Raw genomic sequence first — 27,843 nt, 5'->3', positions numbered from 1 at the left:
CTGGGCCCCGCGCCCGCCATCGCCCTCCCCCGGCTGTGCCTTGAGCCGCCGACGGTCCCTCCTAGGTCCTGTGGCGCCTAGCGCTGGAAATTGTAAATCCAGGTCCTTGGCACGGATGCGCGGTGGAAGGAGGTTTCCACAGCGAGTTGTGCCTGAGCCTTGCGGGGAGAAGAGTAGACTCAGGGGAGAGCTTATCACTCTCTACAAGTACCTGAAAGGAGGTTGTAGCCTGGTGGGGGTCAGCGTCTTTTCCAAGGCAACTGGAGACGGGATGAGAGGATGTAGTCTTAAACTGCAGGTTTAGTTTGAACATTAGCAAGAATTTATTCAGAAAAAGGGTGATTAGACATTGGAATGGACTGCCCAGAGAGGTGGTGGGAGTCAGCATCCCTGGAGGTGTTTGAGGAAAGACTGGCTGTGGAGTTTTAGTGCCATGTTCTGTTCCAGTTGACGTGGTGTTCAGTCATAGCTTAGACTCGATGATCTCAGAGGTCTTTTCCCACCTAAATGATTCTGTGATTATACAATTCTACAGACAGCAGCAAATTCTGGGCCTAGTTCCAGATCAGGTTCAGTCAAACTCTGCCATCCTGGGGTGTCTGGAGTGTTTGGTCCACCATACCCCTAAGGCTGTGATGCTGAAAGAAATCACGGGTGACTTGGGTATTGATGCAGTGCCTGGGAAAGACAGGGGCATTGCTGCTCAGGATGCTGTCCTGCTGCTGGAGGGGAACGACAGTGGCATTCACAGGCAGTTTGGCCTTTGGTGCTTTGGCCATGCCATGCAGAGAAGCAGCAACAGCAAGGGGGTAGCAGGTCAGTGCCAAGCTGTCCAGGCACACCAGGGCCCTGAGCACACCAGACATGGAGCAGCAGAGACCTGTGATTTGTGAGATACAAAGGCAATACGGGTTCAGGATGGAGGAGCACCAGAGGGGTGGCAGCCGAGGGGTGGTTGGATGATCACTTGTGCCCCTTGGGGTGCACATGCACTGGCTGGCTGTGTGGAGAAGTGTGCACAGCATCTGTCCATCCTGCCTGAATCTTGTTAACACTGTTGAGAACTTCACTTTATGAAAGTCTGAAATTCACTGCATTTTAAAGAGAGGAGAAGGACTGTCTGGAGTGTATGGGCTCTTCTTTCCTGGAATGTAAAGAAAACCTCGGCTGTGCAGCTGGAGTGCAGGGGGCTTCATTCCTTAGTGAAAGCAGAGAAGGGAAATGCAGATGTCACAGCTGGGACAGGAGATTTATCTTGGCAAGCAAAGAGGAAAAAATTTTCAAAAAGAAAAGAGAAAACTCAGAAGAATCCCCTCCCCATCTTCACTGCCTGCCAGCACGAGCAGAACCTCCAACCTGCAAAGGCCTTTCGTCTCCTGGGCCTGGGCTGCTGCCCAGCTGGATTAGCCCCTCACTGCTTTCTCTTTGGAGCAAGACCATTGTGGTGGGACAAGAGAGGCTGTGAGAACCAGGCTGATCCCGACGGGAGACCGTGTCCAAACAACTCAGCTGGAGGTGGGAAGGGGAAAGTCACCAAGAATGGAAGCATGAAAGGGGAAAAGGAGGGACAGATGCAGCCAGGATGAGTACAGAGAAGTGGATCCTGAGGGAGGAAGTCATCACCTCCTCAGCCATGCATGGTACCCCTGGGCTACAAGAGTGCTATCTTAAGGCATCCCACATGCAACCGGGCAGGGGAGAAGGCTTAGTGCTTCAGTCTCTCCTTGGGGCCTCCAGAGTTCTAACACCAGCTCTGGGTGGGGGTATATGTAGAGCTTGCATTTGGATATCTGGATGCCTTACATTAGCTCCCAAGATAACTGTTGTACAACAGGAAAGGGTGTTTGAATGAGAAGTGCACGCACGCACATACAGTGTGCTATTTAGACAACCCTAAGCATGAGGTCAGGATGAAAACATGTGGTGAAAATATGTTTGGAAGAGTCAGTGCCTATGTCGATCACCAGGAGTGGGAGGGAGCAGAAGCCAGGAGCTGACAGATTCTCACTCTCTCCCCATGGCTGAGGTGGCCTCAGCCTGAGCAGATTCTGCTGTGGCACCAGAACAGGTTAAGGCTCTCTGTAGGGCCTAGAGATGCAATGGTTGTTGCCTCCCCATACGTGTGGACACTGGCTCATCCTCTTTGGGCGCTGCCTCCCTGTCCTCCTAGAATTTGAGGGGGATGGGCAGCCAGAAATCAGCCTTGGATCAGGAAATCCAGCATATCCTTGCCATTGCGTTTCTGTCCCTTGGCTGCCCCCACCCTGACCGCTCACTGGTAATACAGCTTTGGAAACACATCTCGTGCTATTTCTTGGCTTTGGAGCATAGTTAGAAGGAGAAGGAAGGAGGGTGTGAAAGGGAGGGGAAGATAACAGGAGCGAATAATGCAAAATGAGACTGTGCTGTGAGCTTTGTATCCCATCTGGAAACTGTTTTCCCTCAGTACACTGCACACCCACTCCCTCTAGGCCAGGATGGTAAGGGTCAAGTTTCCCAGTTGACTGGTCCCCCTTGCTAAAGCCAGGCCCATCTGCGTGAAAGCTACTTGAAATATCTTAAAGGAGAATCTCAACAGAGTTGCAGAGTCCTTCATTGTCACACTTAAAAACTCTTGACCAATCTTCTGAGGAGCAGGAGCTGGCTGATCTCAGCCTGGTTGGAAGGCACTCTCAAGGAGTTTTGGTCTTGAAGAGGCTGTGAGAGGATGAGGCTGTTGTGCTTGTGTATCTCTGTCCATCCCACCTTCATTCACATCCAAGTTCCATGGACTCTTTCTCGGACCTTCCCTGGTCTGCTGAGACCTTTGTTGCCATTGTGTTGGCAAAAGTCTCCCCAAAGCCCAGCACAGTCATGTCATTTCATGGCAGCACATGAAGACCTTTAGCTGTACTGGCCCCAGCCTGGGTGGGAACAGAGGGCTAGTGACCACCCAGCACTTTTTTGGCATGTTACATTCCAGCAAGGATAAAGCTACTGTCCGTTTAGTCAGGTGATAAACCTGCTTCTCTTTATTGCTCAGAAGCTTGGAGCACTGACCCTGCCATGCACTGCTGTTGCCTACCTACACAACCCTAAGTCACCATATTCTAGGACATGCAGTTCCCTGAAGCCTCTCTCACACATGCAAAGGAAGAGTATGGCTGAAGCTTTCTCTGAGTTTTGCCAGATAAGTGCAGCTCCCAGAATTAGGCTGGGTGGGACAAAATTTGCATATTCTGGGTGAACAGGCTCAATCTAAACTAATTAGTAGTGGTTTTGATGGCATCTAGCCAAAATAAACATCTGGTTGCTCCTCACTGTGTCCATCACAGTCGGATCTTGACAAGGGGACACTCTCTCTTCTTACTATGTGGTTGCATGCACAGCTGTCCTATACTAATTAGAAATCTAAAATTAACAATACCTGTTGGCTTCAGGAAAGAACAGAGCCAACCCAAGAGACCCAGTAGTCTTCCTGAGATGTGGTGACAGCTTCCTGCTGGTCCCATAGTTTCCATTGTGGGTATAGCCAGCTACAAAGCCATGTTATTATTTTTGTTTGCTTTACCCTTCCTTCTGAAGGGCAGAGCTTTCCTCTGCCTCTTGCCTCCTTCTTTGAGTAAAATAACAATCTCCAGCTTTGTGTCAGCTCTAGGCACTCTTCCTCCTTGAGGGTGTTGGATCCTTGGTGCCCCCTTTGATAATAACCATTGTTATTGCCAATCTCATAGGCTAGTTCCCTTCTCTCCACCATCGGTGTTTGAAGATGTTGGACTGGTATATGTGTGAGTGGTGAGAGCTGAAATGGGCTGCTTTGATGAGAAGGCTTTGCCAGTATTTAGTTTTCCTGGAGGATAAGACCCAGAGAGGAAGCCCAGAGAGGGGTAGATGCCCCAGCATTTCTGGATTGCCCAGGGAGGGGTGCAAGTTTCATTCTCCGCTCATCACCCATGTTTTTCCTGTACTGTGCAGTAGGTCTCTGTCTCTTGGGAGAGAATGGTCTCTTGGGGACCTGAACTCCTGCACCTCTGGGGGAACAGTGTTGCCTTCGTCCTCATTTCCAAACAGGGAGGTCTTCCAGCAGCAAGTCTGCTGTGCGGTGTCTAAAAGAACCAGAAACCTGAAATTACTCCTGCCAGTGCTGGTGCCTATGTTAAGGCTCTGATACTCAGCCCCTTGCACTCGTTACTCATCTCTCACCCCTCAGCAGCAGCTGGGGTGATTTTTTAGTTTCGGAGTAAAGCCAGAGGCGTATCTCCACCTCTTCCCTCTAAGCAGGTTTGTCCAACAATGGAGAGATTGTTGACTGACCAAGGGATTGTTGTTCTAAATGTGGGTGGGATGCTGCTAAAAGATAATCTGTGTAACTACTGCATGAATGCATTTTCTTGACTCTTCAATCTCACCTCTGCCTTTGTTAATGCACAGTTGTGAAAGAAATTGGAAGCACATGGCAGCATCACAGACAGCTCTCCCTACAGCTGTCCATCCAGCTCTGCTTCTCTTCCATGGCTACACAGTGGTTCTAGTTTTGATGGTTACAATAGTAAATATGATTTGAGCCCAGCTCTGCTGTGTCGTGATGCGTTGGCAGCCAGCACTCTGAATCCCTTCACTTTTCTGTGGTTCTCGCCCTTACCATAAGGCTATCATGTTCACATCCTGTGTTTGCTTGTGTTGTTTAGAGAACACAAGACAAAGAACAGCTGTTACATGAGCAGGCACTCTCTGGGGTTAATGCTTAGGACTCCAAACTCTTTATCCTTCTGTGCTGTAGGATAAGACAAAACCTGGTTTTCCAGTGCTTTTTAGATAGCTATCTAACCCAGTTCCATTTGCTGACTCAGCTCCCTCTGAAGTTACACTCCCTACAGATGGTAGGTGTTTTCTGTTACTTGATTCAAGTGCAAAAATGCTCCTAGGCAACTTGGAAATGGCTGGGTAGATTTTACCAAGCTACCCCACCAACTCTGCTTCTGCTGTGGGAACAAGTGGAGAAAACTTTACCCCAGACATCGCAGGGAGGGCCTCAACACTAGGATTTAGCATGAGTGTGCCTTCTCCACTCTACTTGCACATGCATTGTCTGGTCTCTTGGGAAGCCTTGGATGATCGTGTGTTGGGCTGTCACTCCAGGCAGTTGGAGGACAAGTGGGGAGGAAGTGAATGGAGAAAAATCTCATGTCAGGCAGAATGCAGGTGGCAGGGACTCCACCCCCATTTCCAGCATGCTCTGTGAGCATCTGAGGTTTTAAGTTGAGCGGCTGAAGGATGATGTTGGAGGGTGAAAGGCACTGACATGTTGAAGATTGCTGCCACTCACCATCTCCCTCCCCCACTTGGTGGGAAGTGTGGGTCTGTTCCTACTTCACTCCCCAGCCTCACCCCAAAGCTCTGACAGCCAGTGGAATGTTGACAGAGTGGTACTGTGCTCAGGTAAAACAAATATACCTTCCAGTAGGAGCAGGAACCTATGGGCTCCAGCATCCGGGGTCCTCTGGCCACCTCCTGCCTCAGTCCTAGCACTGGGGAAAGAAAGGACTGCACACACCCCATGCGTCTCTAGAAGCCAGGCTCTCTCCTGAGCTGAGCTCTCACACTGGAATTCATTGGCATTCATGTCTCCACTCTAGGACCTATGTGCTCTCTCCCACTCTCATTCATACCCTGTTGCTCTTGGTATTTCAGTATACCGCTTTCAATGCCTTTCTGCCCACCGAGATGCTTTTCCAGGCAGGGGGTGGGGTCAGACCCAGTCTGACTCTGCTGAGCTCTCTCCAGTTCATTTAAGTTACACAGTTCTGTCTGTGTAATATAGTCACTTGAATCTATCTGTCTTTTCTTTCCTCTCCCTGAGCCAGAAGCCTCAATCTGCCAACAAATGGGATCATTTTTCAGCTGGTGTTTGGCAGCCATCATTTTTCTCCCTGCCCAACCAATGCTTTGTTGTAGCAAATGGAAAAGTTAGTGATTTGACTTCTGAATAGGAGGATATGCCTCAAAGGAAGCAGGTTCCCTGAAGCATCAGGAGCTCAGCTCTGCAGCAGCACTGGCCAGATTTACTGACTGTTACTGGAATGATTAGTGGAATGATTGTTTGTTGTTAACAGCCCATCTGTAGTGTTTAAACTTCATCGGGCAGCTGAATTTCACAGGCATTATCTGGCTGAAGTACAACCTCATATGGTCCACAGAGGGGCTGTTAAATCCCAGAGGAAATTAAATACAACAGGGGGCCTTCCTGTTACGTTGATCCAACTGATCTTTTTTCTCTGATAGAAATCAGCAGCTGGGTTGATGTCCTCTGGGGCATCAGTGTGCCCATTGCTGCTGGCAGAGAACATGAAAAAGTGTCTGTCGCCAAGGACAGGTGCTGAAGACCATGACTTTCTGCTGCACTTATATTTTATCATCATAGGAATTTCTTTCCTTGTACTCTATTCATTTTGTTGTCACAGTGAGATGATGTTTGGAAGACACAGATAGATACTCACAAAGGAAGGGGGAGATAAGATAATGTAGAAAAGTTTCATGAGTGTTTGTGGCATAGATAAACATGCAGTGATGTACAGCACCACATCCCTTTCTATCTTAATTCAAGATGTTTTTGTCAAACTGATGCAAGCAAGAAATAGGAACTGCTTTTTCCAAATGCAAAAAGGGCTGATGCTGAGGTTTGACTCTCAGTGCAGAGGAAGGCTCTCTGATCCCTCTTGGAGTTGACACTAATGCTCTTTCTCCCTTTGTCTTTCCTCAGCATTTCTCAGAGAACCTGGATCACTTCTCTGACAACATGGAGGATTTCTCCAACGACCTCTTCAGCAGTTTCTTCGATGACCCAGTACTGGCTGAGAAGAACCCTCTGCTGGACATGGACCTGGATCCACCCACTCCAGGCATCCAGGCAGAGCACAGCTATTCCCTCAGTGGAGACTCTGCTCCCCAGAGCCCCCTCGTGCCTGTCAAGACTGAAGATAATGCTAATGGTGAGCATGAGATGTGCACGCTGCACAGCTTTGGGCACATCTGTTACAGAGGCTCTGGCTGGCTTTCATATATAAGGACAAACTGGCTATTCCTTGGACTTGCGCATGGCTAATCCAGGGAAGAATTTGATTTGCTGTTGTCAAATACAGCCCACATTTTTCCCTTCCATTTGTGCTCTCATAGTCACATTACTCCTCTGCTGGGCTTACTGTTATTTTTGAGGATGATAATTGGCTGTGGCTCAGTGTGCTGCCAGCTTCTGGCAAGCAGTAGGCAATGTCTTTTTAGGACCCTGCAAACTTGGGTGTGGATGCCCTAGATCCAGCTCCATTTTGGCATCAGGCAGCAGGGTTTTGGCTTGCACATAGGAAGCATGAGTCTCTGGCTGCAGCCAGTGCTGGTACATGTGGAAAGCTAAGTGGCTTCTTTACCAGCAGATCTTTTAGCAGGAGACAGAGAGGAACAGTCATTTTAAAACTTATTTTTAAAACAATTCATTTCAGGATAATTTATGATGGCTGGGTATTTTTAGAGCTGTCCTTACAGAGAGTCCTGTAATTTGTGGGATTGTGTGGGTGTCCCAACAGCTGATGGACACCAGGCTGCCTGAAAAAGCAGTGGCACAGACTCAGTGTACACAGAAGAAAGCTATTCCTTTGAGCAACAGTGAGACCTGGGACAGAGGCTTCCCTCTCATGACTAGGAATGATCCCAGCTTTCTGGTACAAACGCTAAGGCAGAAGGAGAGAAGGCTTGCCTCTGCTGCCTCTTTGGTCCTTGAAAAGGCACAACCATCTGCTACATTCCTTAGGGGCATCTCAGAGAGGTGCTGGGAGAGAGGCTTATGGCAGGCCAAGCAGCTCTGTCTTAGTACCAAAAAAGCTTTTGTTTTGCATTTCTTTTTCCTTAGTTTTAACCCCAGTGCAGTCTTGGAGGGGGCGACTAACAAAAAAACGCCAAACCAGCATGAACAAATAAACACAACTTTGTTTTGCCCCTGAAAATGAATAGGAGGAGAATGACTTGGGAATGAGAGAAGCAAAAAGGATTCATTTGTAGAAAGCAGTGAAATGAAGACTGCCTGCATGAAGCTATCTCAAGAACTCCTCTCTGAGACACTTAGCACCACTTCTCCTTCTCTCCACTGTGTCTGCACATGCCCTTCCTTCAGCTGTCATGTCTCAAAGGCAAGACCATGACTCTCTTGAATGGAGTGTGACACTGATGCTTGGGCAGAGGCCAGCACAGGGTGTACAGTGCGTAACCCAGGAGTTTGAGATGGGCCTGGCACTTGCTCTCTGAGAGTGCAGATCAGTTTCATAAGGGAGTAAGGCCTAGCATTAAGGTGGCAGGTATAGGAGTATCCATGCATGTAGTCCTGCAGCTAGATAATTCAGCTCATCTTTCCAGGGCTTTCTTGGCTCATAATTGCATGTGAGTCATATTCTAGTGAAACCCTGAGTCAGGTCCAGTATTTGCAACACTGTGCAGTCCTTTTGGCACAGCTCCATCCAGTCTCAGTCCTTTTAGACATTCAGTTCAAATTAATTACCCAGAAATGGTTTTTCTTTAACATTAAGCAAGCTCTGCTCAGTCTGCTGAGCTCCTCAGGAATGCCCCTGCTCTGTCTAGGCTTGGAGCTGGCTTGCCTTTTATCAGCTTTCTCCCAGCTTTTCTGCAGATCTCCAAAACTCTTCCAAATCCTGCCCCTTCCCACATGGTTCTCACTAACACAGGTCAGCTAGGGCAAGCCACTGGGTGCATTGTGACCCTGCTTATCAGTGGAGTCTGCTTTCCAGATGGCTTGTGCATACAGGCTGGCTGCTTCATTTCCCAGTACCAGCCCTCAGTTTTGCAGGGTGTGATTTGATGCCAGGAGCAGGGGCAGCCAGGGCTGTGCAGAACAGCAGGCACTGGACTGGCCTCGGGTTAGTGCCTGCCCTCCTGTACAGGTCCTGCTTTCTCACTGCTCTTTTTGTCTCACCTCCTCAGCCCTGGGAAGCAACAGATATCTCTCAGCCATTTTTCTTCCCAATAGGTACAGAGTATCTAGAGCAGAGGATGAGTGTCTTGGCGTGCCTCATCCACCAACGTACAGTGAAATCTGCAGTGTTACAGTGTTACCTCTGAAACATCCTCTTGGGCAGCAGAATGTAGACGTGTCCATACAAGATGCCTACTCCTCAGTCCTCATTGACCCTCTGATGGCTTATTTGTTTCTGATTCTGTAACCCAATCACTCCCCAGATAAATCTCCGAGGGTGGGAAAGAGAGCAGGGTCAGAATGTAGACAGGAAATGGGAGGACTGCACATACTTATTTGGGTGTCTGCTCCTTGGCCTGTCTGGACCAACAGCACTGGGGGCTGCTCTCTCACTGAATCAAGTCTGATCGGAGAGAGCCCTTGGTGGTCTGCTTTCCCTTGTCTGGTAACTTGCTTCAGTAGCAGCCCTCACAGACAGAGGATACCCCACACATCTGAGAAAAAGAGAAATGCAGATCTTTGCAACAGAAAGGATAAGGAGGAAAAGGCTTCAAATCACAATAAGGAACTTCAGAGTAGTCAGCAGGCAAAATGTTCCCATGGTGGGCATAGCAAAACCATAGAAGAGTTTAAATGGGGGAAGCTGAACTCTTCATCACTTTTCGAAAGGGTAGGTTCAAGTGAATCATCTGTCAGGACTGACACAGGTTTATTTGAACTTGCCTAGAGCAGTGGGATAGACTGAAAGATCTCTCAAGATCCCTCATTTCTGTGAAAGGCAGAAGTCAGTCCAAATTTTCTGGACACAAGCACTTGTGGCTGTGTGACACCTTGCCTCTTTCCATCAGAAGGGGTTTGCATACCAGGAGTAACTAGGGCTTCCCTACCAGCTGCGGGTTCAGTGTCCTTAGCAGGACAGGGAAAACAACCCAATCTGTGTCTGCTCAGCAGCCTCTGCGTTGTCTCATCTGTGCAGTGCACCCCTGCCTGAGACGCTGCCTGATGACATTGGCCCTGGTGCATTGTGGGAATCTCTAGAAAGCAATCCAGCAGCACTGAGAGCAGCACACACAGCTGAGACACACACAGCAGCCACAGGAGCTGTGTCTCTGCTTGAAGATGTCCACTCACAGAGGCAGCTGGAAGGAATGAACATCTGCTAGAGAGACCTGTCTAGGCAGAAAACAAGAGGTGCTAGGCCAAAGACAGGAAGACAACATATTCCATTGGCAAGGGCAACACTGTGTTATCATATATAATTCTTGTTTGGGCTTTAACACCACTCTGTCCAAGCAAAGGCCAGAGGCAGGATTCAGAGCAAAGACCTTTCTCCCTCTCTCCTCTTGCCAGGACATCTTCTGGACTGAGGCCTGCACTGCAGAACTGCTAGGCAACATCCCTGGGCCTGACAGAATGCTGCATGCAGAGAGCAGTGCAGAGGGGTCAGAGTGAGTCAGACTGTGGCCTTGTGGAGGCAACTGGAGCTCTCTCTGGTGACATGATTAGCAATAATCTGTCCTGTGTCAAGCCAAATGTATTTTTGCTTGTCAGATAAAAAGGGAAAGGGAAGGGATGAGCATTAGGAAGGAGGGCACAGGCTGCAGGCCAGCTAGGAGTAGCCTTTTGGCAGGCTGAAGTGTTTGAAGAGCAAAGACCGAAAATCTAGAGCAGAGCCCAGGCAGCTCTCCTGCCTAGCAGGTTTTTTTCCCATCTGATGTGCAGTTTTTCTGGGATCTCTACTTCCAGTGGCAAGCCAGGCTCACACCACAGATGTGCATGGGACAGAGCAGGCAGGAGGCAAGGGGAGCATGCCCCCACGTCTCCATTCAGTTCTCTTCAGACACTCCCTTTCCCTCACTGCTGCTTCTTGTCCCTGCCAGCAATGGCAGCAGGGCACGGCTGTGGACAACAGTGCCCTGAGCTGCCCAGAGCGGAGGAGAGGGTTTCAGAGGTGAGACTGAGGGGAGCAGCTGTGGAAGCAGCCTCACAAGCAGGTGCTGCAGTGAGCTTCTTCCACAGAAATGGACCTTCCTCCTCTTCTGTCATGCAGCAAAGCCCTGGTGCTTGGCACAACATCATCGGGAGGCCAAAGCAGCACTGTCAGCCTTTCAGTGTCATCATGCTTGCTTTCTCACCAGCTCTCCAGCAAAGAGATGGTGCTATTCTTGGTAACACACCTGGCAGCTCTGTGATGATGGCCATGCTGCCTAAGGAGCAACAGCCCAGCATCCTTCTCTCACTGAGCCCGAAATATAAATAAGCTCCAGAGGATGAGACCTAGACATTACTGGGGGAAGAAACCCTGCAACTGTCCTCCAGAGCTTGGGCTGCACAGTCAGAGCACAGCAGAGACACAATTCCTCTAGCTCTGTCCTGTGTGCTCCCCACACACTGGGGGTTCATTCCCTTTTGGACTCTGTGTTGTGGACCTGCACATGCTTGTGTGGTGACAGTGCTAAACTTGGAAAGGCAGCCTCCTCAGTCAGGGGAAGCTGTCTGCATGGCTTTTTTTTTCTTGCCCTGTTCTTGCTAGAGTTTGACTCTCATGTTGTGCATGTTTCAGAGCTGGAGAATGGAGTGTGGTCACTGGGGCCCAAGCTCTGCTCCATCATGGTGAAACAGGAACAGAACCTGGCTCTAGACCTGCCCGAGTCCCAGCTAGCTGCCAGCTCCATACCAGTGCTGAACCTCAACCCTCTGCAGAGACTGCCAGTCCCCGAGGAGGTGAGCCCATCTAAGATCCATCGGGAACCTGGGCTCTCACACAGCAGCACCCCTGGTGATGCAGACCCAGCCACGTGACTGCAGGGTTCTGCAAAGTGATTTAGCTGCTGGACAAACAGGAGAGGGTGATACAAAGCCCAGATACTGCATTATTTGTCATTCTCCTCTTGAAATGGCAGCACGGGAGGCTTTACAATCTCGGTTAAATATAAGCATGTTTCCTTGGCACAAAAGCCAAAAGCTTTATGCTTGCACCTACTTGAGATCTGTCCCCTCCAATATGCCAGTATTTCTGTAGCCACTCTTGGCTTATTTTTGTTTTTCAGAGAAGAGTGTCAATTAATGTGATGCCAGTGACCCCACTATACCTGCATATAGACCCCTGCTCTGGCACTGTCTTTTTCATGGCCTTGGACTTGTCACATGGCCTCTCACTCTTCGTAGCTGCTCACTGGAAATGTTGGTCCCACTCCAGGTCCTGCTTGCTTTTTCCTATGAAGCAGCAGGATTTACTATTTCTATGTAACAAGGGGCCAACTCTTTTGGTCATATCTAGGTTCTTAAGAAGCCTATTTGTCTGAAGGAGGTTCACTTATGCCACTGGTATGTGGGTGTAAGTTGAGGGCTCAGTTCAGCTGGCCTTGAGTCCAGCTGTGTTGGATGAGAAAGTCTGACCAGTCTCACACAGACGTTGCCTATCTTGTAGCAGCTCAGTAGATAACAGTAGACCATCTCTGGGTTCACTTCCTTTTTTCACTCATGCTCAGCATCTTCCCATTTAAACAACCATCCAAAACAAATGGGTTCTTCCAGCCAAAACTGTGCACAAACTTCCTCTATTATTTACACAGCTTGAACTTGCTGTGCCCTCAGATCTCTGCTGTGTGTGCTCAGCAGTCATACCATGGTGCTCTCTCAGCTGTGTTTACAGTCTGGAGGAGTTTGCAATGTGTCTGTTTAGTGTAAAAACTCCACCCAATGGTGGGCTGGGGGCTGGCAAGGCAGGAGGCTGAGGGGCAGCATAACGCAGATGGGAGTAAATCTACTCTTTATTCAGCTCTCAGTCCCCTCCAATTGGAAACAGTTGCCCAGTGGTCCTGGTGAAAATCATGTGAACAGGATGGGGGGGTTGTTCTGTTTCTGTACAACCTCCATACTCCCCTTTATAATGAAGGCAGATCAAAGAGGGACTTCCCATGGTAACGCAGGGGTTGGTTTAAATTACACTGTCTGGGTCTATCAAAGGAAGAATTGCCAAGAATAAAAGTCATCTCCATTTTGGAGGTACTCGGCTCAGTGCATTACTTGGCAGCACATCCATCTGCCACTGCCACTTCCTCTGCAAATGTGTTTGCATTCTGTGTGCCCAGCAACTGAGACTTCAGGGGCTTATGTTTGAACTCTTGGTTTCCTTTATGTGTGGTGAGAGGCTCCTTTGGGGCAGAGCTGTGAGATGGGGCAGGACAGGCAGCAGGGGAGCAGTGGCTATGAACAGAACTGGTGGGATCCTTCTGGGCAGGGGAGGTAGCAGTGGCCAAGAGCTCTTTCTGCTTCTCTTCCACAGATTCCTATAGAAATGACTCCAGCACCTGTGATCAAAGCTGAACCCAAAGAGGTGAACCAGTTTCTAAATGTACCTACAGGTAAGAAGATAGAATTTCCTGGTCAGCTGTATTACTCAGATATAGATTGTTATTATACAGGGAGAAAAGACAACACCTGAGGGCAGAGCCATTCACATAAGGTAGCACTGGGGCACAGAGCAATAGAGGAGTGGGCACTGCACTGTTCCAACTAAGATCAGCATCTGCATCAGCAGCCACACACAAAATTGTTCAGACAGGGACTCCCAGGCAAAACAGGCTACTTCAGATCTGGAAATATGCAAGAGTGCTTTAAAATCCTCAGAGAGACTGTAGAGCTATCCAAAAATAACCATCTGAAAGTCAGGAAATTCAGGATCCAGTTTAATTTGAAAGAAACCCAAGCATCTGAAAATCTGCCGATGCACAAATGAAAGCACTATGGGAACTCCCACTGCCGCAGAGAGACATTCCTAAGGCATATTCCCACCTCCATTAAGGCCCCTAGGGCTCTCCAGTACAAAGTGGGGACAGTTTTCAAGTGCTTGGAAACCAACTGAGTGACCAGAGCCCTGTTGGATCAAGTGTGCTGGCAAGTGTGTGAGTCCTGCAGTGCTTTTGGAAGAGCTTTTCTCTCACAGAGCTTTCTGTACTCGTTAACAGGCTATGGAGCAAAATATCATGGGCTTTTTACTTCATTTTGGTTGACACTGGAGTACCTTATTGCTTTGTAAATACCTTCAGTGCCTTGGCAAAGCCCCTGCCAGCTCCTCTGCAGTTCCTAGTTTAGCACATTTGAGGTCAGTCTAACCTCTGTCTTGGGCAGTGCTCAGTTCAGCCTTTTTCTCAGACTCACTCCATCTTGTGAAACTCATCACCCTCTCCTTCCAGCCCTGTGTTATAGGCAGGGCCCTATGCCTGTACCAACAGGCTGACATGAGAGCCATTGACTTGATCTCCTTATTTCTCAGTAGATGACCTGGTGCAGATGCCTCCAACTCCGCCCAGCAGCCATGGCAGTGACAGCGACGGATCTCAGAGCCCTCGGTCCCTGCCTCCCTCCAGCCCAGCCCGGCCTGCTGCTCGGTCTTCTACTGCCATCTCCTCCTCACCTCTCCTCACAGCACCACACGTAAGGAGGCAGCAGGGCATCACTGGGACACAGGGCTCCTTGCTGCTCAGAGGGTTTTGGAGGCTTTCCAAGGCTCACGTGGAGGTTCCTGCCCTTGCTAAGGTCTCCAAGCTGAAATGCTCTATCAAGGCAATGTGATGCCTTAGCACAAGGATGTGGGGACAAAAAGCGCTCGCAGGAGTGAGGAGAGGCACAATGAATCTTGCATAAAATCTACCAGCAGCTACCTTGTTTTAGCAGGTACTGTCTTTCACCCATTCTTTGGGAAGTGGCCGATGCACTAGAGGACTTTCTGAGGAGGCTAATGGGAGAGAGGAATTACTGAGAATTCCCTTATCCGAACCATTTTAACCGTCACCCAGAAGTTTGTTGGCAGGGTCCTGCAGTGTAAGTGTGTAGCCAGCCTCACTGTGAAGGAGCAGATGCTCTCCCAAGTAAAAGAGGAAAGGAGTTGCTGAGCTGTGCCCCTAGGATCGGGTTGAGAGTAGGAAAGAGCACTGCCCCGCACCTGTTTGGTGTCAGTGGGCAGTAGTGTATTCTATTCTGATGTGTACAGCCTCTGGCTGCTCTGCAAGGCTTTAAGGAGGATCACTGGAGTAGAACTTCTTGGTGACACTGATGGATGCTCTCTGTGTGTTTCAGAAGTTACAAGGAACCTCTGGCCCACTGCTCTTGACTGAAGAGGAGAAGCGCACCTTGATTGCAGAGGGCTACCCCATTCCTACCAAGCTGCCCCTCACCAAAGCAGAGGAGAAAGCACTGAAGAGGGTCAGGAGGAAAATCAAGAACAAGGTGACTGCAAAACATGTAATCATACAGTTCCCATGATTCCAGAGCATCCTCAGCTGACCAGTGCTATAGTTACCCTCACCTCCTCAGCTGCACTGCAGCTCAGAAAAGGTGGGATCCTGCCTTTGGTACACTAGCACAAGCCTCGCAAGCCACAAAATGGTGCCAAGGGGCATCTCTGCTTGGATGTTCTGCAAACAGCCATATCTGGGAAGTGTGGCTTCCAGCCCAGCTCCTGGGAGTGTGTGGCCTGGGACAGGGTCCACCAGCTAAGGTATCACAGATCAGACAAACTGGTCTGGTCAGGCCTTGTTGCAAGGGCAGGGAAACCAAAGCCATTGCATGGTGCAGGACAGGTGATGCACAGTGTTCACTAGCCAGGCAGAGGCTGTGAGACTTTAGACTGGGATTAGAAAGCATCCTGTGGGAGAAATGGTGAGACTGAACGAATCACCCAATGACTCAGAAGTGGTCTTGGGCAGAATGAACCCACATGGCCACAGCACATACCCATGTGAGTCAGAGGAGTGGAAAGATGCTCTCAGCAGCGAGGGGCATAATGCAAAAAAAGGTTGTGGGCTACAAGCCAGGGAAGGCTGCATACCTACAGCATCCATCCCTCCCAGTTTTGGCCTGGAGACCAGCAGGAATGGCAGACTGGAAGGCAACTCCCCATTTGCCTTTAGGATGCTGTGTGTGCAGGGAACAGACAAGATGCGTGAGCCACAAAGAAATGTCCAGAGGCTCATGATACTGACTCCCCTCTGATGGCTTGCCCCCCTCACAGATCTCAGCTCAGGAGAGCCGCAGGAAGAAGAAAGAGTATGTGGAATGTCTAGAGAAAAAGTAAGTTTCTTCTCAGTCTTACTTTGAGAAAAGGATTCTGTCCATGCACAGCCCCCCTTTCTAGTGTTTTGTCTCTGAATTGCTCAAAAAATACAGTTCCTTGCAAGGCTGGCTGCACAGGAGTTTGGTTTGGGATCCTGCCCCTACTCTCCTCCCTCCTAGAAATCCTCTTGCGGGATAAAGATTGGTCAAGAAGTTCTGTGTTTCCAACTGCTTCGTTTGGCAGGTCCCCTGCAAAACATAGGCCATTTTGGCTGCCAACAAGGTGGGATTTTGGGTAAGAGTCATGTTTCCCCTCTAGAAGTTGCTTCTGTTTTGTCTGTCCCATAAGTGGCAGGCTGTGTGAGGGCACTGATAGTGGCTTTCTTGCCCTCTCTTCCCATGAAGGTGGACACACAAGCACTTGACAGCAAGAAAAACCTTGCATTACAGTTATTCCCCACACTCTCCCCCACTTCCACTCTCTGCATTAGCTTTGTTTTTCTCCTTGCAACCTTGAGGTCCTGCACGCCTAGCAGGCATAAGCCTAAAGTGAAGTCACATGACACTGACAGGGCAGAAAATAATTCCTGTACTAGCAACCCTAATGCACATTCCCAGGCAAAGAAGAATGCTGAAATCCAGGCACAAATTCATGTTTCTGTATAATTACCGTTTTCTTCCCAGTTACTAACACCATCTGAGATCAACAAATGGAAAAAAACAACCTCCAAACCCAACTTTAATTAACTCTTCTCCCTGATGCTATTTATCTTCTCTAGTTCCACAGAAATGCTCAATTAAAGCAGATGATTCAAGGCACCTTCAGGTTCTCATGCTGCACCTCAGTGTGCACAGGTATGTCCAGGCATCAGAGCACATCACCTCCAGCTAGTGTCCCATATGGGGACCTTCATGCCGGGGCTGGGGAGTTGGCTGACCTCGCTCAAGGGGCAGGTCCAGGGTGTTTGGTGCTGGGGCCTCCTCCCCAGATGTTGCCGTGCTGCCTGTATGTACTCAGCAGTTTGTTACGCTAGAGCATTGCTATGACAGATGGCTTTCAAACAATGCCAGGTTTAAATGTGAACCAAAAGCAGCATTCAGTGATTTTTTTTTAATAGAACATGCCTTTGGTCAGCTTGGCTTACTAAAAGCTGATTTGTCAAAACCTGTACTTGGGCCTTCACCATTCAGTTTGACACTTTTGCTGCAAGCCCAGTTTTTGCACGGAACGCCTGGTTCAAAGGCTGTGCTGCAAACCTCCAGCAGGATAAGGCTGTGTCTCTGGTCTGCCTTTCTCCCGACCTGGAGGCACTCCCCTTCCCTTGTCCCAGCTGCAGCCTAACCACTTTCCCGTCGGAAGCTGTGGGAAGGAGCCTGCAGGTTCTCTGCTGCCCTCAAGTGCCTGCAGTCGGAGCTGGCCCAGCGTTTGAACAGAACCGTCTGGATTTCACAGCCGGGGCGCAGAGCCCAGGGCAGGTTCCCAGAATGAGTGGGAGAGGTTTGAATTTGTCCCCCTCCTCCTTTTTCATGCTTCTTAGGGGGGTTTGGAAGTGATGGAAATGTCTGCATAACTTTGTGTCTGTCCTGATTTGACCTGCCTGTAAGCAGGTGCTACTGTCTCTCCCAACCCTCAGGAGACCCTGAACTGGGAACTGTCACATTGTAACTGTCCACCTGCAGTCTCATCCCTGCTCCACTGGGGCTGGCTGCAATCAGGTGGGCCAAGTAACATTTGATTCCAGGACCATATCTGTAGGTGACAGATGAAGCCACTGAGCCTCCATACCCCATGAAAAGCAAGGACTGCATTGTCTTAATCTGTCTGGCCTTTGTGACTAACTGGCTATGGCTTTTATTCCCATAGGGTCGAGACATACACAACAGAAAACAATGAACTCTGGAAAAAAGTGGAGACCTTAGAAAATGCAAACAGGTAAGAGGAGCTAGACTTGACCCTCTGTGGATAGGGCAGGGTGGGTAGGAAGGGAAGTCGGGAGCACTGGAGCAGGGGGACCGGAAGAGAAAAGCAGGCTCCCCCAGCTCCTGGATGGATGCTGCTTGGTGAGGTGCTGGTTTTCAGCCCATGACAGCAATGAGGCAGCTGGGTTTGGTTAGCAAGCCTGGAATGTTTGTGTTGGGATGCCAGGACACTCCGCAGCGAGGGGAGGGAGGGAAGGCATGTTTCCCATATCTCTTCATCCTTCTCCCTGCAATCCTTTGGGCTCGTGGTGCCTTCTCCATTCCCCTCCAGGGCTCTGTCTGTCTCCAGGGCAGATGCATTAAGGGAGGCCCCTCACAACAGCCTCTCAGACTCACTGTTTCTGCTTTTGGGCTCTTTGGAGGAATACAGGGCCCTGGGCATATTGTGGCTGTTTCAGGTTACTCTTGAGAAAACTGAACAGACTTGGTGAATACAAGGAAAGCCCATTCTTCTAAATAAAAGTAGAGATCCCAACTCCCACCAAATCCTGGGCAATTCCTCGTGCATGTGGTGTCCCAGCCCTTTCCCAGCCTCTTTTGGGCATAGCGAGCCCAGAGAATCTCTATCTCATCTGCTGCTATTGCTCACCTGAAAGGAGCAAGCTGCTCCCACAGCCCCAAAGTTCTCTCACCCAAGGCTCTGGGTTTCCTCACTCAAGGCTCTGGTGAACACTTGTGCTTCTAATATGCAGACCTGGCCAACCAATCACATGGGGAATTTGCTTCCTTGGAAGCAAATAATGAAGACTCCCACCCCTGCAGTGGGGATGGGCAGCTGGAGCTGGAGAAGGGCCCAGCTCTGCCCCATCTTACGGGACACAACAGGTGTGAGCAAGGGCAGGGTAAACTGCAGGGGATGCTTGTGTCTATAGCCCCATTTATATCAGCTCGACTTGAAGGGGAGAACCACAGCCAGAGAGCCAGTTCCTCACCCACTCCTCTGCTGCCATGACAGCTCATGGAGTACTCCTAGATGCTCTACTGCACACCTTCCTCCCATTGCATGACATGAGTGCAGTGGCCTTGGCTTCCAGGCCTGCCACTGGTGCTGGGACTGGGGGCTGCCAGGAAGGGTCTGGCTGAGGTGTGCGAGGGCCAGAGGTCTCCTGTCTGCCAGAGATACAGCTGCACTGCTGCTCTCGTGCATGAGGCACAGCTTGCCCCCCTGGTCTCTCTGGGAGTGTGGGCAGCCCTGCTGCTGAAAAAGTGTGAGCCCCACCCTGAAAAATCAGGAGACTGGCCTAAAAGCCAAGAGATTTTTATTTTTTTCCCGAAATACACATTGTGTTCTTTCTAAGTTGGTTTGGTTTTTGAGCACTGCCAGTGGGACACTCTGTGCTTCTCTCCACATGTACAGGGAGCAAAACAGGATTTGGAAAGGGATAAAGCTGGGATTCTCCTGCAATCTCCTGGTTCCAAGACCTGGCATTTTATGAAAGTTCAAACATACTTGTGTAAAACAGTCAGTGCTCCCAGAGGGAAAGTCAGCAATAGGCTCAGTTTCAGTAATATGCAACTCTTGGGAACTGTGTGCTCTGTAGTCTCCCTCATCCCAGATTCCTTCACCAGCTCAGTGAAGGGTTCAGTAGCTCTTGGTAACACCTACCACTGTTTTGTGTTATGTGTGCAGATGCCCATGAACAGTTAAATAGGGCAGAGAGACGTTAGCATGTGTTCCAACCAGGGCAGTCAGAGTATGAATTAAATGCTGAACTCAAGATTTGGCTTTGCCTACATCCCTCTGCAGAATTTGCCAAGACTGAAGAAGCTTGAGGGGATCACAACCATTTCTTATTTCTCTCTCCACCACAGTTTGGGGCACAGGTCAAGCTTCAGAGTGTGTGTCTCTGAGTGAACTGGGAGCAGGCAAGCCTGTTCTAAAGGCCTGACCCGTCTACGAAGTTCAGCCTCCATGCCAGAGCTTGGTTTTCATGGTATCCTGGCTCTCCACTGCTCTGGGAATTGACTGTCTGGGCTTTGAGGCACCCCGGAGTCCTAAATTAATGGGTCATTCATAATAGTGGGTAGGTACAGTGAAGGTGGTAGTGGGCCCACTGGTAAGACCCTTTTTTGTTTCTTGTTTTCCAAGCCTGTTTGGTCAGAGGACTTAGGAAATACACAGCAAAGGGGAGATACTTGTTTTCACAAGAAGGGAAAATCAGGGTAAAATATGGAGTGGGTAGTGCTATTCTTGGCTCACTTACTGGCTTCTACCTCCTTATTAAGTTTTGATATGCGTTGTTTCCTATCACAGGACTCTGCTACAGCAGTTACAGAAGCTTCAGGCTCTGGTAGCTGGGAAAGTCTCCAGACCTTATAAAATGGCTTCCACGCAGACTGGGACCTGTCTAATGGTATAAGCTTCATTTCCATCTTCCTTATTGGCCATGCTTCTCCAGACAGCTTTGTTGATTGCCTGTCTCTGCCCTCTTCCCTGCGGCCCAGCTCTGTTGTCAGTTACATCTGCTCCTTCCTTTTGTGTTATAGTCACCAGAGCTGTGTCCTGTGTCATACGTACATACATCAGTTGTTTATGCAACAACATTAGAATAATTCCTGCATTTTCACTGCCTTGTTCTTTGGGCAAAACAGCACTTTGTTTGCTTTTCATTAGCTATTATCCATTCAGCAAAAATCTTCAATGAGCTTCCATTGTAATGGGCAGTTTTCTTTTGCTGAGCTGGTAATGCTTAATGTTTAACTCAGCAGGGCAGAGGAACAGTCCAAGTATTCATCCCAGTGGGCATTACCTTGTGTTTATCAGCAAGAAATGGCATCTGTTCTTGCTATGCCTGCACATTAGGCTTTGTTAAATCCAGCTGGAATTCTCTTTGTTTGTCCTTTTGACTAACCATAATAATTCGGAGTTGTCTGTTGTTTTGGTAATCCCTGTTTGCCTCATAGTGGAGGATCATGGTTAATAAATATTTGCTTCATTGATGAGTTTTAGGGCATGCCAGTGTGTAGCCATAAGTAGAGTCAATTGGTTGTTCTTCATCTCATTTTTTTTGCCAGGAGGAAAGTTTCTGATCCATGGTAAAAATAAAATCTTCACCCCTCTGATGTCTTTGCAGGATTGTCATAGTAGCTGTTCGTGACAAATTTGCCAGAGTTAGTTATCTATATCTGATTATCACTTCTGTACTGTTAGCAGTCACAAAATGCAAACAGATGGTGAGGTACTTGCCCCACTTTCTCAGCACCCTCAGTGTCCTGAGGGATTGTTTTCTGGTCCTGGTTCAATGAGTTTCCTTGGTTCCAGAGCCCCGGCTCTGTAATTTCAAGCACTTCCTCCTTTCAAAATCTGCTCAAACTTTTGCTACTCTTTGCTGCCCCCATGTCAGATCAGATTTTAATGACTGACTGTTTTTTTCTCTGCTCTCTGTCTTCATTCCCAAGTTCTTTCCACATTTTTGGGTGTGACCCAGCTGAGCCCAGTGACTCATTGCTCCTTAATGCAGCAGCTCATCAGAGCACCCCTGGCTCCAGCAGTTCTTCAGTGCTACTACCTGGAATAAACAAGTCTAGAAGAGGTGCCTTCCAGACATTCCCTGTGCTATAGGCTGATAAAATATCTAATTCGGCTTCCCAACAATGTCTTATGTCTCCTTGCTGCTCCCTTTGTTGCAGGCATCCCAGCCCACACACCCACTCTCTCAGACTTCCTAGCTTTGAAGCATTTCAAGAATTTGTAATTTGCTTTTCTATCTTTGACCAGTTCCTTTCATAAGCCTCTGAGTTCTCATTTTCCATTTTCAAGTACAGCATTCCTTATCATGACAGATATGTAGAATCATCGTGTCTTGCAGCATGGGAGTGGAGCAGGCTACCCTTCTTTAGCTGTGTGTCATTGCTGCTGGATTTTTGTACTGCCAGCTCTTGAAGGCCTCCAGTGGTGAGCAGTCCTCAGCCTCCTCAGGCAAACCATTCCAGTGCTATGTTATCTTTCCCAGATAAAGCTTTCTTGCTATCCGATTTCAATCTTCCTTGCAACAGCTTAAGCCTATTAGAACTTCTTCTGCCCATTGTAAGCAAGATCTGTTTATTCTCCCTTTGTGCAGCTGCATTTTACATACTTGAAAACTCTTGTTTTCAAGCAACTTCCTTCAGTCTGCTCTGCTAAATCACCATAATTTCTTCAGTCTTCCCTCGAAGGCTGTTACTGAATCACTGCTTGTTCCCAGAACTCTCTACCAGACTTTCTCCAATGGCCCTGCATCTTCTTGGAAGTATAGGGCCCAAAGCTGGGCATAGTGTTCCACCTGAAGGCCAGTACAAATCCAGCCAGAAAGCCTGTTCATAATGCTTGGGCTGAGATTTGCCCTTTGCAAAGTGACACTGACTTGGACCCATCTTATGCATCAGTTTAACTCCCAGATCCTCTTCTGTAGAACAGCTGAAACATGTAGCCACTGATGTATTTCCCCTGCCCACCTCAGAGGTCTCAGCAGGTCTCCACATTGGTCTGTATAGATCTTCCCACTGTTCTCTTGGACCACTTCTTCCCAAGGTCAAGATCATTCTGAATTTGAATATTGACCAAAATCCAGTCTGCTTGTAGTCTCTCCCATCTGCAGATTTGGTACAGTCCATCATTTAAGTCAAGCTTAAAAATGTTGAATCTTGCCAGATCCATAACAGATCTCTCTGCTACTCCATCTGCTACTGCCTCACAGTTTGACAGTGAACCATTTGATAAATACACTCTCAGTATGTCTTTTTTTTTTTAATTTTGCCTCCACCTTTCCAAATGGTTTTGCAGTAGTTTTCTCTAGCTTAATTTCCCTCCATTTTAAGAGGTCAAATAATGAGATGATCCAAAGCTGTGACTTGAATGTTACTCAGAATCAAGGCAAGAGTTATTGTTATGAAGTGTTGTAGAGTTTGAACTGGAAGTGAATCAGAGCATCAGACTTAACCTGAAACAAAACAGAGTAAAAACAGTGCTGTTTTGCAAAGCCTCAGTTGAAAGCCATGTTAAAGCAAGATGTTAAGTATACTGCTCTTTCTCAGCCCAAAAAGCCTGTTTTGTTTTAGAAGGAAAGAACAGACTTTACAGGGCTGGCTCACTTTTCTCCAAGTTGTGTGTTTGGCTGTGATAATTCCAAGCAACATCTATTCAGAATTTATTTTTTCCTGTTTTTGTGGAATAAGGATTCTAAATGCCTCATGTGCCATGCTTAGGCAGCATCTATGCTGTCTTCATTTAATGTCCTTACTTTAAAACCAGCCACGAAGAGTCTGGACAATTAAAATCCCTCTTTACATAATATAGTATCCCCATGTTATTATTCAATCTTCCACATCTCCTGGAATCCACTGGTGGTCAAAATTACCTTGATGTACCAGGTTCTGTGCATTACTTAGGGACAGGTATTCCAAAATAGGTGACTTCTGAAAAGCAGTCAAGCAGTTGCTGGCTGTCTCCACAGGCGTCCATCCAGGTCAGATTAGCTCGTTTATACATAGGTAGTAGAAATCACCAACAGACGCATTGCCTCTTTGGCTGCTCAGTCTGAGCACTGAGCTGGCAGCAGGTGGTTACAGATCATGCATAGTGCATGAGTGTTCAATAAATTGGTTCTGTTCCATTTCCCCTGTGTCCTTTCTTCCTCTGTACTGGCAGTTCCCTAAGCTCTATAGAGTCCCTTACGATCAGCACTGGCATTTCACTCTGAAGCTTTACTGTTACGGCAGAATTTCCAGATAGGCCCAGGCCTACCTGAGGAGGATTTCAGGGGAGATTTCACATACCTCTCTCCTGTTATCACTACCTAGTAGCTCTGACTCGTCTGCCTGATAGCAGGAGGCACTAACACATGGTCCTGCATAGCTACACGTCAAGCATAAATTTAACCCTTTCCTGCAATTTGGCATCTTTACTATCAGGTATTAGGCAACTGCAGTTCTGCTGTCATTTCTGTCCTTGCATGCATAGTAGCTTCACTTTGCTATGTGTGTGGTACCTCCCAGATTTCTCCTGTGGGTTTGTTTTCTTTACAGCCCACAACAGCTCCTGCTAAGCCAATGGTTGGGTTCCCTTTGGTCAAGGCAGAGTTTGTCTCTGTTGAGTCTCCTCTTTTTTCCAGCTTGTTTCTCAGCTATGCCTTCCACTATCTCTCCTCAATAGGATGGGCAAGTTCTCACAAAAGAGCCGGAAATACCCCAAATAAAGCAACAAGAGGAAGTTTCTGACTTCCCTTCTTGAATGTGCAACAGAGATTAGCACAGCAAGCCCCTTCCCTCTCTGGGGGACCACAGGTACCCAGCTGTCAGCCTGACCAGATCTTCTTATACAGCCTCATGTTGGTGTGCTGTGAGGGGAGTGTTTCTTCGTGGCTCGTGGCACTGACTCTGATCTCCTTTCTAGGTGCTGGCACTCTGCTTCGTTCTGATCCTGGGATCCCTGATGCCCTGTCTCCCTGAATTCTCTTCAGCATCACAGACAGTGAAAGCAACACCAGCACCAGACATTTACACAACTAGTAAGAGTGAGTCTAATGTGGTTCTTCCATGTCAACTTGTCAAACCATTTCCAGCTCTTCTCTCGACACTCCCTGATCAGGCATGGCATCCTCGCCTCTGTGCCTACGCCATATGCTGGGACTGTGGCGAGGGAAGATTCCTGATCTGTCGGTGGTACAAACTCTCACAACAGCTCCTTGTTGGGCCTGTTGTCATTCTGTGCTAACCGTTGTCCCAAAACATGACAAGTGTCAAAGGAAGGAAGGTGAGGGAAAAGTCCCAGAGCAGACTGGTTGTCTTCTGAAGAGGCTGTGTGTCCAGGGGGGCATTTGCTTCCTGAAGCTGGGGGGAGGAGGGTGTCCTGCACAGTTACACATGGACAAGGCTGGGTGAGCGTGTGCTGGAACCACCATCGTGACCCACACCCATTGCAAGAGACCTTGTCCTCATTGTTAACCAATGCTCTCCTTTTTTCCAGTTCAGTCACGGAGCCTCCTTTTCTATGATGAGGGTGCTGGCTCCTTAGAAGAGAGCTATAGCTCCTTCCTAACCGTGGACCATCCTGAGGGGTGGGAGGCCAAAAAAAGGCAGTCTGAGGAGGGAAGGCCTCATCTGGCCAGGACACATGAGACGACTAAATATCTGAGCAAAACCCAGGGGGGCCCTGACCAGAACCAAACTGACCCACCTCTCAGCCACCTCAAAGAGCAATTCCATGAGAGGTAAGTAGGTGGGGCCACCTTCTGAGCCCAAAGCACAGCATGGTGTCTGGGGATAAGCAGCAGGCATGTCCGTCCCCTCTGCTGCAAGCTAAGGACAGCGGGGCTGCCCGGGACAGGTAGTCAGCTAAGAGCACTGGCTGGAGGAGGCCAGTGCTGGCAGGGAGCATAAGAACAAGTTCATTTTCTAGAGCAAAAGTTCATCCATAAAGCAGTGTCCCACTTGTATAAAGATGTGGAGGGCTGGATGACTCAAGTGGTCCCAGGTTTGCATTCCATTTAGTGCCCTGTGGAAGGAGTTCATCCTGGTCAGAGCAAGCTAGCTGGGTACATAGAGAGGTGAATTTGCATAGGAGGCTACAATGAACCTTGACTGATGCCTTGTCTTTTCTTTTCCTCAGGGAGACAAGCTCCAGTGAGACAACTGAATTCTTGTAGCAGCTGCTGGACCTCAAGGCCTCATCTGTCTGATTGCAGGATTCCCTCCTCACTAAGCAACTGAGGGGACTTGGCAGGAGAGGGCACTGCATTTAGACACTCCTAAACTGGCCTTGGGTTCAGCTCCTCCCCTTCCCCACCATCCCCATTAGTGCTGATCTCTTTGAGGGGAGTCACAGGACTGCCAGAACCAGCAATAAGTGTCTGGAGAAGCCCTGAGACTCCCTCTTCTCCTGGCCTTACCTCCTGCTTAAATGAGCACTACCCTATGGATGTGGGCTCACCTTGAGGTGGAGGGAGATCAGGGGAAGCCCACAAACTATTCAGCTCACTCCCCAAAGCCTCCAGACCAAGGGGGCTGTCCCCACATGTGTACCCCTTGGCTACATCAGATGCACCTGAAGGAGAGAGAAAGTGCTGGATTTACTGTCCTGCCTGAGGGTTTTAGGAGTGGGTGATGCTGGTGCTGGAGAGATGGCTCTGGAGAGTTTGAGCTCATTCCTTGCCCTCCATATGTTAGTATATTTCTGCTTCCATTGAGAGAAAACCTAGTTCTTTCTTGCTCTAGTTTTCTCTTGATGGACACGCCTACGTAACTTCAACACCAACTATCTGCACAAATCTGCACACAAACGGAGTGGGGGAGAGAGATCCCAGACAGATAAATCACCATAAAAATTAGCCAGCAGCTTCTGGGTGACCAGAGCTCTGAAAGAGAGAACAACTTTCCCTCACAACCCACTTTTCCCCACCCTCAGCACCCCAGTTTTGGCAGGGGTGGTATTTTTCTTTCTGTTCCCAGCTTGGGCCCTACAGTGCAGTGCTAACCAGGTCAGTGGCCTTCTCACTTTCCATTTTGCAGGCCTCCCCCTTTGAGAGTGAGTGAGAGAAACACATTCCCATAACCCAACCCCCATCCCGGCTCTCCATCCCTGATTCTGCTTCATGCCAAATGGGGTGTTCCTAGGAACCAGCAGAGAGAGCTAAGCAACCCTTTGGAGGGCTGTCAGATTAACCATCATTCCCCTCACATCCTCTGTGTGCACAATAGTGTTGTGAAAGCCACTGAGGACTTACTGGCATTTCTGGAGACAGGTACATCTGTCAGGAAAGAGGTGGCATGTTGGAATTGGCCAGGACAACCAAAGACAGTTTTAGACCTCTTCTTTCTAAATGCTGACACCAAAGGTAGCAAACTCTTGCCATACCACCTCTTGGGCCAGACTTGCCAAGCTTGGTGTTGAAGTAACCTCAAGCCTATGCCATCCTCTTTAGCACCCAGACACCCATTTCTGACCCTTCTTCCTCTCCAGCAAAAGCCCTGCGAAAAGGCTGAAGTGTCTCCTCACTCCATTCCCTCAGCTGCCATTTGATGGAAGGACAATGTGGGATAAGAGTGTCGGAGATCTGGGATGTGGCAGGTTGCACTCTGCCAGGTCTCCCAGCAGGCTCCTCTTCTGCTTGTTTCTCATCAAGCACCCTGGACTCACTCTGCACTGCCCCAGCCTCTCCTCTTCCCCCAGGCCGGGAGTGGAGAATGCTCCCTGTAGAGGAAGGATGGGATGGCTCTTGCTCAAGGACTGAGAGAAGTGAAGAAAGGGCCCTCACATCCTTCTGTTCTCCCTTTTGAAAATTGGTTTTGCCCCTCAAAGTCATTTAGGAAAATCTGGACACAGCTAGCTGCAGCCGTGCATGCGTGGCCAGTGGGGTGATGAAGAGGAAGGCTTTCAGCACAGCTCTGCTCTCCCCACAGGACCCGCTGGTCACCAGATACCACTGCACTCCCCATCCTCCACCTCCACCCCAGCACAAAGAACCACTGCCGGGTCCAAGCACGCCCTCCTCCACCCCAACACTTCACTGAGCATGTCCCCATGCCTCCCACTCCCACCGTTGTACAGAGATCAAGAGCAGAACTCGTTTGTACATAATGAAACTTATTTTGTATTATTGCCGATCCCTTAAGATATTGTATTTTGGAGACTCTCAGATCCTATTTTCAGTATTGTATTTTATTAAGAATTAGTGCGGGCTTGGCATCTATGAACTTCTTTCTTGTAGCAGCTCACTTTCCACTTATACTCCAGCAGCTGCTTCTTCCCTCTTAGTTTTTTTTGTGGTTTTTGTTTTGTTTTGTTTTATTTTCAAGCCACCCTTTCTCCTCCTTCTATCAATTGCTCTGCATTTGCTTTATGAAGCAAAATAAAAATAAAATAAAAAGATGCAGCATCA

At 48.7% G+C, this 27,843-nt stretch overlaps 1 protein-coding gene across 3 annotated transcripts in view; it reads left to right on the top strand.

The window, feature by feature from the left end:
* The window catches only part of CREB3L1 (cAMP responsive element binding protein 3 like 1), a 45,523-nt gene extending 17,680 nt beyond the window's left edge, over nucleotides 1-27,843 (top strand). Inside the window, exons 2-12 of one of the 3 annotated variants that reach the window (XM_042038780.1) lie at nucleotides 6,740-6,968; nucleotides 11,517-11,677; nucleotides 13,242-13,320; nucleotides 14,235-14,392; nucleotides 15,035-15,184; nucleotides 15,969-16,027; nucleotides 17,874-17,942; nucleotides 20,244-20,343; nucleotides 24,360-24,480; nucleotides 24,933-25,176; nucleotides 25,575-27,843. In XM_042038780.1, coding sequence (XP_041894714.1) covers nucleotides 6,740-6,968; nucleotides 11,517-11,677; nucleotides 13,242-13,320; nucleotides 14,235-14,392; nucleotides 15,035-15,184; nucleotides 15,969-16,027; nucleotides 17,874-17,942; nucleotides 20,244-20,343; nucleotides 24,360-24,480; nucleotides 24,933-25,176; nucleotides 25,575-25,611 — 1,407 coding nt within the window. In that variant the 3' untranslated portion in view covers nucleotides 25,612-27,843. Of the gene's footprint in view, nucleotides 1-6,739; nucleotides 6,969-11,516; nucleotides 11,678-13,241; nucleotides 13,321-14,231; nucleotides 14,393-15,034; nucleotides 15,185-15,968; nucleotides 16,028-17,873; nucleotides 17,943-20,243; nucleotides 20,344-24,359; nucleotides 24,481-24,932; nucleotides 25,177-25,574 lie in introns of all 3 variants that reach the window. The other 2 variants (XM_042038781.1, XM_042038779.1) reach the window with 2 other exon arrangements.

The sequence above is a fragment of the Corvus kubaryi genome, unplaced genomic scaffold (assembly GCF_017639235.1).
Source record: "Corvus kubaryi isolate FWS band 111438036 unplaced genomic scaffold, C.kubaryi_AGA036_p1.0 37392, whole genome shotgun sequence".
Lineage (NCBI taxonomy): Eukaryota > Metazoa > Chordata > Aves > Passeriformes > Corvidae > Corvus > Corvus kubaryi.
The sequence above is the reverse complement of the archived record's forward strand: the minus strand, read 5'-3'. Positions and strand labels throughout refer to the sequence as shown.